This window comes from Cetorhinus maximus, chromosome 12 (genome assembly GCF_964194155.1).
Source record: "Cetorhinus maximus chromosome 12, sCetMax3.hap1.1, whole genome shotgun sequence".
NCBI lineage: Eukaryota > Metazoa > Chordata > Chondrichthyes > Lamniformes > Cetorhinidae > Cetorhinus > Cetorhinus maximus.
This window is the reverse complement of record NC_135890.1, coordinates 15,973,118-15,991,965: the sequence shown is the minus strand read 5'-3', so window position 1 is coordinate 15,991,965 and position 18,848 is coordinate 15,973,118. Positions and strand designations below refer to the sequence as shown.

Below are 18,848 nucleotides of genomic sequence, written 5' to 3'. Positions count from 1 at the left end.
CTAGCACGTCTCACTTGTCTCTTGCAATGCGTGTTTGCACATGCGAGTGTCATATCCTGGGTCCTTGTTCTTTCCAACTGACTATTATTACCATCCACTGCAAGAGCTGTGGCAGATTGTGACTGCAGGATCTGGATACTATTGCAGCCAATTAATTCAATTTAATACTCCAACAGGAGGAGACTACACCTCATGTCAGGAAATGATAGATGAAGGCTACTACGCAAGGAACTGCAGACACCTGCACATAAACTCAAAAAGCACTGACAATAATTGGAACCAAATCTGGCCTGGTAATTGGAAATGAAGAAAAGGGAGTCAATGTGCCTTCAGTGCATTTGTATACCTTTTAGTGTGTTATGCATCTATGTGTTTTCTTCAATCTCTCCACTACCTATCATATTCCTCACAAGAGTCCACAGAGCATCTATTCCAGCAAGAACGTTGCTCATGCAGACTCAAGCCAACAGAACTGTTCATTCCTACATTCCTGCAAACCAGGAGACAGAAGAACAGGATGGTGTTGATCAAGAAGCTACAACCTCCACTACTGGCCAAGTCTAACAGTCATTCAGCATCTCCCATTCACTTAGAGACATATTCCATGAGGTTGGTTGAGGTTGCAAAGAGTGCTGATGAGGAATTGACACATGGCAAAAAACGGAGTACAAGGAAGCTAGGGTGTACAGATGTGAGAGTGGAGCCTGACGTAGCTGAGTGGAGGCTATGAAATATCAGCCCCCAGTTACAAATTTTACAGATGAAGACTTCAGGGATCCTGCCAGGGAATGAAGGATTCAAGAAGAGCATCAAACACATTTGTAGATTCTGCAAAGCCTACTTGAAGATGTGCAGCAGTTGGCTGGGATAGCTGTGAAGGCCACTGTCCTAAGCTGTGTCAACTTTCCAGAGGTACTCAACATCACTGCAATGCGGCCTATAGTCATTTGGTATTACAGATCTTGGATATTGCTGAAAAAAGAGGCATGTCAAAGCCTTTCATCTTTTGCTCATCAGGATATTTTACAATAATACCAATATAAAAGGAAAATAACAATTTATACTGGATGTGAGGAGAGTGCCGATTGGTTGGCAAGTAGACTCTGATTGGGTAGAGGCTTTGCCATGGAGAATGCACCAGTGATGGTGACTGACTGTTAACCGCCAAGCACTGTTTGAAATTTAAACCAGGCAACTTGACCCTGATTGATCAAGGCATTGCCCTGAGGAATGAGCCAACAAATAGCTGTCACTTATTTTGTTTAGTTGAAACAGGTGCAGTCTGTGTACATGTTCTTTCTGTCTGCAAGCTTGATGCTGAAATAGGGTGCATCAAAGGCATTCTACAGGATAATAGCTACCCTGATCAGATTATTTTGCACTGTATATCATGCAAATGGGCCTGAGGCCGTCACTTTCGGCCCTGAAAATTGCCGTCTACCTCAGATTATCCTGGAAGGGCAAGGTATCTCAAAAATTTGAGCAACAGGTGAAGCTAGCTGTTTCACGCTGCTACTATGCAGTATCAACACGAGTGGTATTCACCACTAACAGGATGCTGCCGTCAAGCCAAAAAGACGTTCTTGCCTATCACACAAATGAGTAATGTGGTATATGAATTTCAATACCAGTGTGATGCTGTGTCGTGTACATTCCAAAGATTGGCGGATCATATCAAACAGCATGTCCAAGCCGCTGTTTGCAATGGACAAGGTACAGGCCACACCCAACCCACTCATACTTGCAAAACTCAAAACACAGTGTCCAACATTAGATGTGCTTCTGCGATTGGACAACATTTGCCAAATAATCCTCAGTGTGCTAAGAATTATGCTGACAACCAATTTAAGATTGTCAGTTGGGCTCGCAGTGTGGAGCATTTGCGTGTACTGGAACCTACTGTTCTTTGCAGACAGAAAAAATATGTATACACATTGCGCCTGTTTCAGCTAAACAAAATAAGTGACAGCTATTCACTGACTCATTCCTCAGGGCAAGGTCTTGACCAATGAGGGTCAAGCTGCCTGGTTTAAATTTCAAACAATCCTTGGCAGTTAACTGTCAGTCACCATCACTGGTGCATTCCCCATGGCAACACCTCTGCCAATCAGAGTCCACTTGCCAACCAATCATCACTTTATTCACATACAGTTTAAATTGTTGTTTTCCCCTTATATCGGTATTCTTGCAAAGTCTCCTGATCAGTGCAAGACGAAAAGCTTCGACAATTCTCTTCTTCAGTAATACGCAATGTAGCCTGGCAAAAGTAACAGTTGCAGGAACATGTGCTAACCTACCCGCTGTTTCATGAATGATCCAGGCACATTAGCCAATTCAATGCGAAAGCATTGAGTGAATGACTGCAGGTCTTGGCAGGCCGCTTGGAGAGCTCCCTGTTAACCAGATTTCAAAGCATACAGGGCAGCATTCCTCAAGATCACAAGATAAACACTTGGGCCTCTCTCAGCGATTTAAAGATCTTTCTGCTGCTCTGTGGTCGGCACTCTCGCTGATCACTAGCAACCAGACCTCTGTTCTCAGTACCCGTGGAATAGCAGGTATGTGTACACAACAACAAGGCTGCTTTTCTCCATGGCAGCTGCACATAAGAATCCTCTATTATCTCACTGCTGAAACTTCAGCTTTGCAGGTCCAGGTTGCCAAGGAGCCCATGACAAAGAGTAAACACAGGACTTAGCAGGACAAAAACAAAAATACCTGGAAAAACTCAGCAGGTCTGGCAGCATCTGTGGAGAGGAGCACAGTTAACGTTTCGAGTCCGCATGACTCTTCGACAGAACTAAGGAAAAATAGAAAAGGGGTGAAATATAAGCTGGTTTAAGGAGGGGGGGTGGGGGGAACAAGAAGAGCTGGATAGAGGGCCAGTGATAGGTGGAGATAACCAAAAGATGTCACAGACAAAAGGACAAAGAGGTTTTGAAGGTGGTGATATTATCTAAAGGAATGTGCTAATTAAGGGTGGAAAGCAGGACAAGCAAGGTACAGATAGCCCTTGTGGAGGTGGGGCGGAGTGAAGGAATCGAAAAAGGCTAAAAGGTAGAGATAAAACAATGGATGGAAATACATTTAAAAATAATGGAAATAGGTGGGAAAAGAAAAATCTATATAAATTATTGGAAAAAGCAAAAAGGAGGGGGAAAATCGGAAAGGGGGTGGGGATGGAGGAGAGAGTTCATGATCTAAAATTGTTGAACTCAATATTCAGTCCGGAAGGCTGTAAAGTGCCTAGTTGGAAGATGAGGTGCTGTTCCTCCAGTTTGCGTTGAGCTTCACTGGAACAATGCAGCAAGCCAAGGACGGACATGTGGGCATGACTTTGCAGCCCTGAGAATCAGGCCACCTCCATCCCAAGAGGCTCATAATTGTTTTGAGCAGCTGTCTAATCCTCAGACCTCAGATAGCATGCAGGCCAAATGTTAGAATAGGTCAGAGTAAAAAAATTGCCTGGTCACAAGGGGTGTGGATGCATCACTAGAATTATGGATTCAAGAAATGCTTGGTGTTTGGTTACCTTTAGGACAATGGAGAACAGATTCTGAGCTGGCATTGAGGTTCATGATTATGTTGTTTTAGCTTACTGTGAGGAACAAGGCTTCATTTAGAAAATAGAGAGGTTAGTAAGAGAAAGCTGCTCTTTGATCGGTGACACTCCCAACAAATAGTGCTGTATGCAGCTGTGAAGGTGTTCCAAATGGATTTAGTTTTATAGCAGGACTAACCAGTGCACCTGCTTCACTAAAATGGAGCTGGGGCACTTGCCTGGTGGAGTATGAAAACATCATGACAGCCTGCAGCACATCAAGAATTCACATGCAGAAAGATGTGCCTATCACAGGATCAAGGGAGCTTACAGCACAGAAGAGGCCATTTAACCCATCGTGCCTGAACTGGCTCTTCGAAAGGACAGCTGTACTTAGTCCCACATCTATGCTTTTTGTCCTGTACCCTGTAAGTTTCTCATCCTCAAACACCAGTCCAATTCTCTTTTTAAATTATTAATGGAATAAGCTTATATCACCAATTCAGATAGTGTGTTTCAGATCCCAATACCTCTGAGTGAAAAAAATTTCTCTTCACCTTCCCTCCACATTTTTTGTCAATGATTCTAAATCTTTGACTTCTGGTTACTGGCCCACTTTCCAGAGGTAATAACTTTTCCTGACCTATCCTATCAAATCTTCTCATCATCTTGTAAACCCTCGATTAGGTGATCTCTTAACCTTTTCTGATTCAAGGAGAACAATCCTAACTTTTCGAACTTCTCCTTCGAACTGAAGTCCCTTATCCCCAGTAATATCCAGTAAGCTTTTTTGTACCCTCTCTAATGTCTTTGCATCTTTCCTGAAGCCCGGTGCCCAGAAGTGTTCATAATACTGCAGCTGAGGATTTATAAAGTTCTAGTCTGATCTCTGTTTTTATATTCTATTCTTCCCATATGTTTTTTAAACACCTCATCAACTATAGTCAGACATGATTTGCATTTACTAAATCCATGTGGCTCTCCTTGATTAGCCCATGTCTTTGCAAATGAAAATGTATTTTGTTCCTAATAATGATTTCCAACAACTTGACACCACTGATGTTAGGCTAATAGGCCTGTGGTTTCTTGGTTTTTTCCCTCTCCCCTTTCTTGAACAGTTGCATAACATTAACAACCTCCAATACTGCACTGAACCATCGTCACAAATGATCTGCACATTTAGGGAATGGAAGTCTTTGCAGTTGGTATAAAATGAGGTCAAAATTTGGGACTCAAAGCCACAGGGACTGTTATGATCCCAGCTGAGGTTAGCCCTGGATAAGCCTGATCCCAGAATGGAACCCAGCTTGATAGATCCTAACTCTTAGTTTGTTTGTTTAGATATGTGGAGAGTAGCTACTGAACAGAGTCACAGGAGTCAGCTAATGAGCTTTTAACAAAAGAATAAAACAATTATTCAACAAGAAAAGATGGACTATATTACAATACTCCTACACCCACAACTATACCTTTACAGATTTGTATGGATAAAACAAGTTACAAAAGCTATCTTATACTCTTAATGTCCACAGTAAGTACACAGTCCATGTAAACTAATAGGCACCCTGTGGTCAGACACATCCACACTCTGAAACCAAGAGACAGATGCCACCTCAATCAGCTGCTATGGATCTCTCCTCAACTCCCCCAAAACGTTTGTTACACTATGAGCTAACCGGTCTCACTGCACTCTGTCTTTCACACGAGGGTTTCCAATCTCCACTCTCCAAGACCTTGCCTTGGAATCTTCTCCCAAACTGATGCCTTCCCTCAGACACCTTCCGCAAGGGTTCACCTCCAGGGTTTCGAACTCTCCTTCTGATGATCCTCTTCCCTGGGTCACCACATGTATTCAAGCCATCTTCCACTCTCTCTCACTGACTCAGCGTTAACAGTATACCACTGCATCACGTGCCCATAGCAAAGATTACAGACCTTCAGCCGTCTCTTTGGACCTTCTTGCCTCTTGAAGTTGTTCTCGCTTTAAATCTGCTTTCTGTAGCTTTTGTCTCTTTAAATCTGAAGCTTGGAGTCTTTCTCTCTGCCCCTCACTCATAACTTTAGTTAACAGGACCTTTTCCAGATTCCTGTCCTTCCTGTGACTAGAAGGTCTGCTTAGGACTCTCCCCTGTTCCAATTTCCTGAACTCTTGGGTTTTTTTTTTAGCTTGGCACTTGCTACCTGTCCCTTTGCTCCAGTCTCTCCTGGCAGTTACTTTCAAAATCAACTGAGCTCAAACAGCTTCCAAAACAAACTGCTGTTTTACTTCTTGTGTGTGTGTCTGTGGGAGGGACTTGCTTCTCTGGGCCCCTGTTGGTAGGCAACAGCCCAATTCTTCTACTCTCTGTTGGTTTAACCTAGCTGCAACAGTCGTAAAAAACCTCATTAGAATTGCAGGCATCTTTCAAAGTGAAACTAAAACTCAATTTGACCTTTCTTGACACAGATACAGAGATAAAAATCAAACTTAAACATTAAAGCTAAAACTCATTCCTAAAACCTACAAATACAAATATAACTTACTTAGACTATCTCTATTTCCTAACAGGACATAGACAATTGTCCCCTCCATCCACAATTCCGAAAAAATTATATTGCCCTTTCGGCTACCAGTATCTGTGGGGACCCACCATTCCGGTGTATAAAACTGAGCTGTCCTGCCACATGTATATGACTCAAAGCCATTGGAAAAATAACAGTGAGGCTAATGTGTCCCTCGTTATTGCTGCAGCAGCTTCAGATGAGGGTAGATCAATGATTGAATGTGGAAATTGAGAGGCTGCTGTTAGAAATGCACCATGCTGTCGTTAGCTTCACAAAAATGATATTGTGCTGTTGTTAGCTTTGCAAAAATGACATCACCCTGGTTCCCCATGCATTGAAGTTCCCGTTTTTGTATGGTAGATATGTAAGCTCACCACAGCAAGTTAAGTCAAGTTATTTCCATTCTGAATACCCTCTTAATTTACACGGTTTAAACTAAATTTACAGCTGACTTCTCTTGCACTGAAAATGAACTATTATAAATGTAGGATCTCATTCTTTCAGGTTTTAATTGTTGTTGGAGATTTAAAATTTTGTTTTACTCTTTCTTGCCTCTTTTCTCTTCTCTCTTAATTCAATCTTCCTTTCTCTCTATTTCTCTTTCTGTATCTTATCTGACATTGATTTCGCCATTTTAACTTGGACTTCCTGCTCAATTTTTACACTGTTAATTTCAAAATGCTTCAATCATATTGGGAGATACACAGATGTTTGCCCTAATGACTCAGGTCCTAGATGTCCTGTTGAGGGTGCTGCTCATTTCCTACTCCCATTTCCAGCAACTTGCAGCGGGTGCATTCAGTGCCCTGCCAACTTTGGGCCATTATGTAAAGTGTTATCCTCAATGGCATGATCATTTTGCTGCCTTCAGAAAGATCTTCTCAATTATCTTTAACGACAAGGCTCTCTATAGGTAATGTAAAATGAAGGTGAAGGCCTCCTAGGAGCTGGAATAGCTCAGTGGGTAACTCTCCTGCCTCTGAGCTGAGAAATCCCAGGTTCAGGTCCCACTCCAGGACTTGTTGGCCATGAAAGAACCCAGCCACTGATGTAGGCAAGGCAGCATGTATCAACGCCAGTTCCATACTCAGATAGATCTGGCTGTAAAACCACCTGTCAAATCCAAAAATGATGGTTGACTGATCAGCCAGCATTATGATGACTCCATGTAGCACAGGAAAAGCCAAAACAGCACTGTGGGTGTACCTACACCACGTGGACTGCAGCGGTTCAAGAATGCAGCTCACCATCGCCTTCTCAAGGGCAACTAGTGATGGACAATAAATGCTGGCTCAGCCAGCGAAGCGCACATCCCATGAATGAATAAAAAAAAACAGAAAGGGAAGGATAGTTGAAGATCTTCTGAGTCCAATGATGAAAAGGCATTTCAAAATAACTCCAATCAACCCCAAGAAATAGCCAAAAGTCTGCAAAACCAATTTCGCGTTTAGAATGCTCCCTTGATGAGCTGATCCTGGTAACTGCACAAAATGTCACAAAATCTGGACAGATGGGAAGACCATTCAGAGTGTATGTGCATCTACAGTCAACCCTCATAATGCTGAATTTATGACGGGTTGCTTATGGGACAAAACTCCAAGTGGATCATGGCTCAACTCCAAATTCCTGCATCTACGAGGATACAAATATCTACTGACACAATATTTCAACCTGACTTCTGGGGTCTTGGCATCTGGCTTGTAGCTTACAAATTTGTAGATGGTCTACTGAAATCCCAGACATGATGGGTTCAAACCAGAGGGCTTTGAAACCCTAACAGGTTTTAGCAGATCAACGTCGAAAGAATTGGGGTGCCATCTATGCGAGTCCAAAGCTCAAAATTTAACAAGAACAGAATTGCCTCCACAAAGGATCAAGGAGCTGACGAAAAGGAAACTTGAAATATCATATTGGTGTGGTGCCCTTCAGAGGCTGGGGTTGAAAATGGCAAACTCTTAATTTGTAATCAGCTTGTACAAAAGTTGACCTTAAAGGTTCTCCATGCCATCAAGCCATATAACCATTCTCCAGTATGTGCATTCTTTTCAGTCAGTTTTGCAGCCCAATCCACGAGTGATCAGTATGCTTATTGCAATCTGATCCTGAAGCTTCGCATCTTTTCAATAAACTTCCCAAAACCCAACATCACATTTTTTGAACCTTTAGATACATGAAGCTTGTGTTGTGTCCAATGTCTAGTCTGCTGTCTTTTCCTACATCTGAGCACTGTTGCTTTTCATATCCTATTTCTATTTTCAGTACAATCTCTGCAGGCAGCTATAATATATACCAACCTGGGCATACGTGTTAACAATAGGGAAAGCCAGCTCATGAGGCAGGTTAGTTCCCCGGCTCTAGACATTAAACACTGTCAGTGAAACTTGTCATTAGGGGCACCCATTAAGTTCTGGCTACAGATAGGTTGCGTCCCAGCACACCAAGAAACATTTTCACATTCCTAACCTATATCCATCTTCTTGACGACACTGAAGGTCCACAACCCAAATGGTAATCTTGTAAACAGGACGTGGTAATCACTATGTGCTTTGCTGTTCTGGTGTTGCCACTGACCTCTGAATCTGCCTTCAGGATAAATGGGATAATTTGGGTGCACAGGTCTCATATTGACAAACCACTTTAATGGAAGTATTAACAAGCTATAACTCTCAGCACGAGATAATATTGATGGGTTTGTGTTTCAATCTTGCTAGTGATTAAATGTGGGAATTGGTAGCTGCGGTCCATGTTACTCCTCCATAGGTTGCGCTACAACAGTATCTTGCAGAGACTTGGCACTGAAATCCATTTAAGGTCATGAAGTTCCAGTACTTATCCACTAGCTACCTACTAAGCATGACAGAAAAATGTTAAACTGACGCAGTCAGGAATAAGTGAATTTTTGATGGTGTGATAAGTTATAATTACTGCCAAATATCCTCATTCTTTCAGAATTTAACTTGTGTTGGAGATTTTAAAAAAAGAACGATAATTAAAAGTTAAAAATTACTTGCTCTTTCCCCTTTATTTCTCACTCTCTTAATTCCATCTTTATTTCCCTCTCTTTATTTCACTTATTGTACATGAGCTAACAATTAATTAAATATAATTTATACTGCTTGGTTTAGACTTCCTGGATTTGACTTCAGACTCTGTGTGGTTCAGTGAGGATTCTTCAATTTAATTGGTTGAAGTGTCACACTGCTGTTTGCCTTGCCACAGATCTCTGGAGAGGATGCCGCACCAGAAGTGAACTCTAAATATCACAAGTTGCTACTCAAATGCCCACAAGCTGTGAACAAAGTTTGAGATTTGCACATCTTGCGCTATGTGGGGAATCCTAGACACTCCTGGTGGTCTGGATGACTATGTGTGCAGGAGGTTCCTCCGACTGGAGCAACTCGAGCTCCGGGTTTTGGAGCTTGAGCGACAGCTGGGGACACTACGGTGCATTCATGAGGCTGAGAGGTTCGTGGATAGTACATTTCAGGACGTGGTCACCCCCCCAGCTGAAGCAAGTGCAAGCAGAGAAGGAATGGGTGACCGCCAGACAGAAGAAGGGAACCAGGCAGGTAGTGAGGGAATCCCCTGAGTGCATCTCGCTTGCAAATCATTTTTTGGCCTTGAAAAACAGTGAGCGTGACGGTTCCTCTGTGGAGACCAACCAGAGCCATGGCTATGGCACTGTGGGTGGTCCAGCTGCTCAGGGGTGGTGGAGGAAGTGTGGAAGGGGAAAAGCGGTAGTGGATTCATTTGTGAGGGGAGTAGACAGGTGCTTCTGCAGCCGTAGACGTGACTCCAAAATGGTATGGTGCCTCCCAGGTGTCAGGGTCAAGGATGTCATGGAAGGGCTGCAGGGCATTCTGAAGAGGGAGGGCGAACAGTCAGAGGTCGTGGTCCATGTTGGGACCAATGACATAGGAAGAAAGAGAAAAGATGTCCTGCAAGCTGACTTTAGGGAGTGGGTAGGAAATTGAAGAGCAGGACTTCAAAGGTAGTAATCTCCAGATTACTCCCGGTGCCACACAATGGTGAATATAGGAACAAAAGGTTCGAGCAGATGAATGCGTGGCTGGAGAGATGGTACTGGAGTGAGGGCTTTAGATTCCTGGGACCGTTTCTGGGGGCAGGTGGGATCTGTACAAGTTGGGCGGGTTACATCTGAACAGGAAGGGAACAACATTCTCACGGGGAGGTTTGCTAATGCTGTTGGGGCGGATTTAAACTAAATTGGCAGGGGGATAGCATCCTGAAAAGTTGCTCAGAGGGGAGAGAAGCTGAGATGGAATTAGAAGTTAAAACGCTCGTAAGTGAGTCTGGAGGGCAGAGGAAACATAGGCTAAGTAAGAAAGAAGTGAGTTTAGCAAGGCTAAATGGGATATATTTTAATGCAAGGAGCCTGAGGAATAAGATAGGTGAGCTGAGGGCACGTGGGAGTATGATATCATAGTTATGACTGAGACTTGGCTAAAAGGGCAGGATTGGCAGCTCAACATTCCTGGTCATATGGTATTCAGACAATATAGAGAGGGGGATAGAAGAGGAGGGGGGGTCGCAATATTGATTAAGGAATCAATAATAGTAGTGAGAAGGGATGATATCTTGGAAGGAGCATCAAATGAGGCCATATGGGTAGAAGAAAAAACACAAAGGGGGATAACACATTGTTGGGTGTGTATTATAAGCCCCCAGTCAGGGAATGATAGAGGATCAAATATGTAATCAAATTTCAGAGAAGCTTAGGAATAATAAGGCAGTAATAGAGGGGATTTTAACTGCCCAAATATTAACTGGGACAGTTTTAATGTGCAAGGTAGGGAGGGAGCAAAATTCTTAAGTTTCATTCAGAGGAATTTTTTTTAGCCAGTAGGTAGAAAGCTTAACAAGGGAGGGGGCAGTTCTGGACCTAATATTTGAAAATAAGCCCAGGCAGGTGGAAGGCATATCAGTAGGGGAGCATTTTGGAGACAATGACCATAACTCAGTTAGATTTAGGATAGTTATGGAAAAAGATCAGGTTGGGCCAGGAATAAAAGTTCTAAACTTGGGAAGGGATAATTTTACTAAGATGAGATACGATTTGCCCCAAGTGGACTGGGAGCAGCTACTTGCAGATAAAACTGTGTCAGAGCAGTGGGAGGCATTCAAGGAGGTAACAGCAAGAATACAGGGCAATGTGTTCCCATAAAGACAAAGGGGGGGAACCAAGTCTGGAGAACCCTGGATGTCAAGGGACATAAAGGTTAGAATTAAGGAAAAAAGGGAAGCTTATGACAGACAACAAGGGCTCAATATGGCAGAGTCCTTAGATGGGTATAAAAAGTGCAGGGGGGGACTTAAAAAGGAAATTAGAAAAGCTATGAGAGTGCATGAGAAAGCATTGGTGGGTAGAATAAAGGAAAATCCAAAAGGGTTTTTTAAATATATAAAGAGCAAGAGAATAACTAGGGAAAGAGTAGGGCCAATTAGGGGCCATAGAGGTAATGTGTGTGTGGACCCGGAAGACGTGGGTACAGTCCTCAATGAATACTTTGCGTCGGTCTTCACAATGGAAAAGGACGACGCAGGTATAGACATCAGGGTGGAGGACTGTGAAATATTAGAGGAAATTAATATAGAGAGAGAGGAGGTACTAGTGGTCTTAGTGGCCTTAAAAGTGGATAAATCCGCAGGCCCGGATGAGATGTATCCCAGGCTGTTGAGGGAGGCAAGGGAAGTGATATCAGGGGCCCTGGCAGTAATTTTCAAATCCTCTCTGGCTACAGGTGAGGTGCCAGAGGACTGCTAACGTTGTCCCATTATTACAAAAGGGAGGAAGGAATAGACCAGGAAATTACAGATTAGTCAGTATAACCTCAGTGGTGAGGAAGTTACCAGAAAGAATTCTGAGGGACAGAACATATCTGCACTTGGAGAGGCCTGGATTAATCAGGGATAGTCAGCATGGATTTGTTAAGGGAAGGTCGTGTTTGACAAATTTGAGCGAATTTTTTGATGAGGTAACCAGGGGTAATGCATTTGATGAGGGTAATGCATTTGATGTAGTCTATGTGGACTTTAACAAGGCTTTTGATAAGGTCCCTCATGGCAGACTGGTCAAGAAGGTAAGAGCCGATGGGATCCAAGGCAAAGTGGCACTTTGGATCCAAAACTGGCTGAGAGACAGGAGGCAGAGGGTGATGGTAGAGGGGTGTTTCTGTGACTGGAAGTTTGTTTCCAATGGGCTTCCGCAGGGCTTGGTGCTGGGGCCCTTGCTGTTTCTGGTGTACATAAATGATTTGAACTTAAATGTATGGGGTATGATCAAGAAGTTCGCAGAAGACACAAAAATTGGTAGGGTGGTAAATGGTGAGGAGGATGACCATAAACTGCAGGAGGGTATCAATGGACTGGACAGATGTGCAGAGCAGTGGAAATGGAATTCAACCTGGAAAAGTGTGAGGTAATGCACTTGGGAAGGGCTAACAAGGCAAGGGATTACACTATGAATGGTACGACCCAGGAAAGTACTGAAGATCAGAGGGACCTTGGTGTGTATATCCACAGATCCCTGAAGGTAGCAGGGCAGGCAGACACGGTGGTTACTTGCCTTTATTAGCCGAAGCATAGAATCCAAGAGCAGGGAGATTATGCTGGAGCTGTATAAAACGCTGGTCAGGCCACAACTGGAGTACTGCTTGCAGTTCTGGTCACCACATTATAGGAAGGATGTGATTACACTGGAGAAGGTGCAGAGGAGATTTACCAAGATTCTGCCTGGGCTGGAGGATCTGAGCTATGAGGAAAGATTGGATAGGCTGGGGTTGTTTACCTTGGAGCAGCAAAGGTTGAGAGGGGACCTGATAGAGGTGTATAAGATTACGAGGGGCATAGATAGGGTGGAAAGGAAGGCACTTTTTCCATTAGTAGAGGGGTCAATGACCAGGGGGCATAGATTTAAGGTAAGAGGTAGAAGGATAAGAGGGGAGTTGAGGGGAATTTTTTTCACCCAGATGGTGGTGGGAGTCTGGAATTCATTGCCTGAAAGGGTGGTTGAGTCAGAAACTCTCGTAACATTTAAGAAGTATTTAGATATTCACATGCATTGCCTTAGCCTCCAGGGCTATGGGCCAAGCACAGGGAAATGGGATTAGTGTCATCAGACTGGCGCGGATGCGATGGGCCGAATGGCCTCCTTCTGTGCTGTAAACGTCTATGAGTCTACATCATCATGGCCAACATTGGTCACTGTTCCTTTGCAGTTAACTACAAAGCCTGGGCCAATAAAACACAACACCTTACATGCAGACATCAGTACCAATTGTAACTTTTTATTCATATACTAGGGACTCCTGAGCTCCTGACTACTTCGCAAGTGTGTATTTTTGGCAGTTTACGCTACCTTCAACAAGTCTAGATTAAAAAGTCCCCAAGGAGCTCCAGTGTCTGTATCTTCTTAATTACATCTTCCTAACATAATGTTGTTCTGTCAATGCATTCTAACTATGTCTGGTTAACTTCCTTTCAACAAGTGTGTGCAATAATATCTATTTACTCACTAATGAGAAACCATGGTATCAGTTATGGCCTTCCTCTTATCTCTGCCCAGTACATTCATAACACAAGCCTACTCACAGTACATTACCACCGTACCACTACTTAACAGATTTACTAAATACCTGTTGCTTAATCTCATTTTGTGCATAGTTAATAAGGTACTATCTGGACTTAATATCTCTCAATCAACATTTAAAACAAAGATAATCTGGTCATTATCATATTGCTGTTTGTGGGAGATGCTGCTGCCATTTTACAGTACAACAGTGACTACACTTCAAAAATAATTCATCTGTAAAGTGCTTTAGGATTTCCTGAGGTTGCGAAAAGGACTAGATAAATATAAGTTTCTTTGTTTCTCTTCTTACTGCTCCAAGCCTCACCTTGTATAGTCATTGCACAATGAATAGTGGTGGTAGACTGCTCGTTATTGAGTATGTCCAAGCTCTAAGTGACTACACAATCTTCTGTGTGTCTGAAGAGTCTGATGTAAGATCGGTATGGGCTGGCAGTTGATGTTATTATTGTTGGTGCTTGGGGGATCTTCTGCAGCTGCACCACCTCTGGCTTTTTCCTGACACATTGGATGCTGCAAATTTGGCACAGATGTCCTCGCAGCATACTGAACAAAATTTCAGTGCTTGCCTCCACATGGGCCAGTCAGCTTCAGTGTTTGCCCAACAGAGGTGGTCTTTTAGCAGATAAGGCTCTTTTTAGGGCATCCTTGTATCATTTGTACTAACCATGGCGATGTTGTTTGCCCTGAGACCATTCCCATGGAAGATCTGCTTGGGGATCCTATAGTTATCCTGCAGACATGGCCTGCGTAGCCTTCCTTGCGTAAAAGCTCTTAATGTTACCATGTTAATGTTAAATAAGGGAACTGTGGGTGGTTTGCAAATGGCAGTGGGCCATCTTTTGCACATTGCCACATTAAACAAGGCAGCAAATAGCGTCATCAGAGACAAAAGAAAAGGGCATTCAGAGAAGTAGGTATGGTACTAACCCTGGGGAAGTGCACACACCTCAATCATTCAAAGTGATACTTCACTCAGTCGTTCAACCCCACAAAATCACTCAAGCTGCTTGTAAACTTTTAAATAAAGCAGATGAGTTGTTGAGCTGTGCCAACATATGTGTGGTAAATTCCTACTTAGCCATGCAGAACAACTTGCCATATGAGTACAACAATTTCGCCGCAGGCACTGAAAGTGATGGTTTCTTGGTTGATCTGCAGATATTAAGTTACTGCAGCGAATCACTTGCCCTACTTGCGAGTTTTCAATGTAATCAATCAATTCAATTTGAAAATAATCAAATTAAACCTAATTTAGTCAAACCTTGATTTATGACTCTATGAGGCTTGAGAATACCTAAATCAACGACAAAAGTTTAGAATAATCACATTGAAAATCTTAACAGCAGATTATAGCCTTCTCCAAGTTAATTTAGGAACTCTCAAGGACGTGAAATAAATCATAGTTCTGTTCCAAAAACAGTTGTGAATCTGCAGGGAACGTGACGGTCTACAGATTCTGCCATATCCAAAAAAAAATGATGCAATCTTATTTGTGAGTTTTCTTTTTCTCCTTTGAGCAAATGCTAACCTGAAATTTTACTTCAACTGCAGAATTTTGTCCCCATACACTTACTTGTGACTGAGTGCCCGGCTTACAGACCTGTACGCTGTCTGCGACTGAGCGCATGGGCAGGCTGCCAGCTGCCAGGCCTGCTGCAGGCAGGAAATAGCCTGTCCTTATGTTGCACCCCAAACCCACTGCCGAACACGGGGTCTCTGCTTGATATCCCCTCAAAGCGATGTGGTTCGGGTTTCGAGACTCTTGGGAATAAAGAACTGGCCTCACAAGTGGCTCTGTATGCCGTGCTCCAAAGTGCTCTGTTGCGCCATGTACTTTGTATAACCGATGTAGGCATTTTTAAATTCACTTCTTTCATAGATTATTGACTAATATACACTAAAAGGGTTAATCTGTATGATTTATGTTTGATACAGCTATACCATATGTGCCAGCCTCGGCTCAAAAACTGAAAATAGTGTCAATAAAGCAGTCACAGCCCCAGAAAATCTGATAAGTAAAGTTCAACCATTTAAACACAGCCCTGGGGTATAAACCTGGCTCTAGGGCCACGGCTTAGCAGTAATGGAATAATTAAATCTGAAATTTCCGAATTTCCATCATAATTACAATTAAGTGACTTTTCTGTGGAAAATAAAACCTTAAGACCTTGTTTATGAAATGCAAATAAGTCGAGTAACTTGAACTTCTTGTAACTTAAGCCCAGGTCACTTTGAAAACAGTTTCTCCAATGCTGCCACTTTCTGACTTTTCTACTTCAACATCACAAACTAGGGGCTGAATCGTCCCAGATTTGCACTAAGTGCGGTAGTGGACGAGTAAAACAACGTTTTGCCTGCCGGTCGTAATGACAGATTTTCACGCTGTATTGTCCAAAACCCGTCACATTACTTACGCATTCCCGGAAACAGGCCGTTTCCATGGCGGGCAAGCTCCGATTCGCCTGTCACGCCGTCACCTCGCTGCTTCATCATGCCAGGTACCACATTTAAAATACAGCCGTGCTCAGTGCTTCCAACCCAGGACTGTAGCAAAGAGGACATGGCCTCGAAAGGCAAGAAGACTGCAGCTCTTGAACGCCCTTTAGACATTGTGGAGGCCCACTGTGATGTCCTCTACCTCCGTTCTGGCTGCAGGAGGGGCAGCCACATTACCACTATGGCTTGGTAGGCAATGGCAGTGGTGATCAATGCCAATGCTGCACAGAAGAGGTTGGCCATCCAATGCAGATAGAGGATGAATGATCTCATCCATGCAGCCACAGTATGGAAACCATCTCAGCACTCTAAACTCACACACTCAAGCCCATCATACATTCACTGGCATCTCACTCACTGCCAGCACAAGGGACATCACCGCCCATTCTCACACACATACCCTCATGTCCATCTGGCCTCATCTCATCTCTGGAGAGTGCCTCCTCAGCCCTCACCACCTTGCGTCCACTTACACAGATCAACATGTGCGTCCACACACACCCTGGGTTACCCTCCTTCCCCAGTACAGCCCTCGTCCTGCAGCCTCTTTCCTCGTCTAAGGCCACTTCTCCCCCTTCCCCAAGCAAGCCCTAGCCCAGAAGCCATTGAAAAGCCACCTACATGTGGCTGATCTGGTAGGTAGAGACCTGCCCGTGAGCCCCCTAAAAAGGGATGTGGTGCTGTCTGTGAAGCCTGGACTGATGACTGCGAGCGCTGACCAAAGCAAGGTAGGCAAACAAGCCTTGAAGTCCTGAGCGAAGTGCAGCCTGCCAAGTTCATGTCGCTTATGTGCTTTGTGAAACATGTCGACGTGTTTTCCCACACAGGTGGACAAATGATCTAGCCGGGGGGAGGAGGGGGGGGAGAGAACTGGTTCCAGTGGGCAGGCTTAATAATGATATGCTGATGTATCACAATGAGGTTTCCGATGGCTGATGGCGGAGCGGGCCGAGTGGACGATCGGGAAACCGATCACGCCATCTTGACAATTCATGCCACCAAACACACCCGCTGCCAGCAGGCACGGAAAATCCCAGCCTAGAACTCAATCAGACTCCAAGAGCCTACATTCCCACCTTCACAGAGACCTGTACCCACCATCATCTAAAGATTCTCTGTCTCCAGATCCCTTAACTTCCTCATTTCATTGTACATCACTGGTCTCCTTCAGTCACAGATCCCCATAAACACCTTCCACTTCTCTGACATAGGCTTGCTCCTTGTTACCTGTATATTCTGCTCCATCCATGCTTTAGTACCTCTCTTGTCAGTTTGCAGAAGCCTGCAAGAGCAGTTACTTCAATCATGCTTTCACTTTCTTCCAAACCGCTTTTATTTATTTTTCCCAACCCCCGCCCCCAACTAGACTTTGCAAGAGAGGGTATGGAAAATTTATTTGAAAAAGCTCAGATGATGTGCAGCTGGGTGACAAATATTTCTCTGATATATTTCCCTCTCTGTGGAGAAGCATTTGGTCTTCTGCTCAGCACTTTCAGCAATGAGGCAAGAATTCAGTGAATCCTTGCAACCTGTCAAACAGTATAAAAACATGCACCTAGCCAGGAAACGCTAATGTTCAGTGACATGAGGACCCGTAAGAATGAGCAAGATGTCATAGCAACCCAGTGGGGTTTTGACCAAAAAGTAAGAAACTTAAGTTACTAATGATGCACAAAGCAGCATGATGACAGGAATAGTTAGTTGCTCTTTCAGAATTGTCTGCTACCTGTATGCGATTGTACACGTGTCCTTGTACTCCTGGAGCTTCACACACACCATGTTCAGGAACTGGTCAGAGTATGCACTCAGGTCGTGCATTAGGTTCACCAGGTCCTGCATTGACTTCTCCACTACCACGGTGCTCTGTAGGAAAAGAAGAGCAACATCCTAACATCAATCAAAACGTCATTCTGAGGGAATAATGCAATAAATTATACAGGTGTTTTTTTTTTTGCTGAAACATATATTTATAAAGTAATCCCCCATCCCAGGTTCTTGAACTGCTGTCACCTCTTAGACTGGCCAGTCCATCGCTGGCTGAAACACCAAGGTAGAACAAGGGTGACACTCTGTTTTTCTTTCTCTCTTTCTTTCTTTTCTTTCTCTCTTGTTTCAGCCACCAACTGCCAACTCCTCTCAATAGCAAAGTAGAGAACAGGAGCTTACTGCATAGGGAATCACTAATAGCTACTGTGATTCACTACTTCATGCCACAGAGGGTTACAGTTTTGAACAAGGGCCTTTGTACATTTACACAGGAAAAAAAACTTAACTTCTGAATTGTTGCAAGTTCTTGCAACGTCACATATGGTAAAAGAATCAGATTTGGTTCGGTGAATATCTTCATATTTCATCCAGTAGATTAAAAAAAAACTCTTGGTGGATCATCATTTCTATTTGTGAATTATCTATGTTAGTTACATTCATTTCTTCCAAGAGTTTTTAAACAGGAGTTTTCTTTATATGTAGCTTATTTGAGGAAGGAACTATGCATAAGAGAAATGAAGTGGTGTTTTTTTATTGCCCCTGTTATGCAATTCAAACTTACCTCTTCAAGGGGAGGTTGATAACCCCAAGTCCCAACAGGCCTTGGAGATTCACGCATGCCCGGACCGGGAGCAGGCGGTGGATGTGCAATCTGGCATTTTGCAATTC

At 43.5% G+C, this 18,848-nt stretch overlaps 1 protein-coding gene across 1 annotated transcript in view; it reads right to left on the bottom strand.

Annotated features, from left to right (window-relative positions):
- Window positions 1-18,848, bottom strand: part of exoc4 (exocyst complex component 4) — a 509,047-nt gene that overhangs the window by 79,960 nt on the left and 410,239 nt on the right. The window contains exon 11 of the mRNA XM_078553055.1: window positions 17,920-18,056. Coding sequence (XP_078409181.1) covers window positions 17,920-18,056 — 137 coding nt within the window. The remainder of the gene's footprint in view (window positions 1-17,919; window positions 18,057-18,848) is intronic.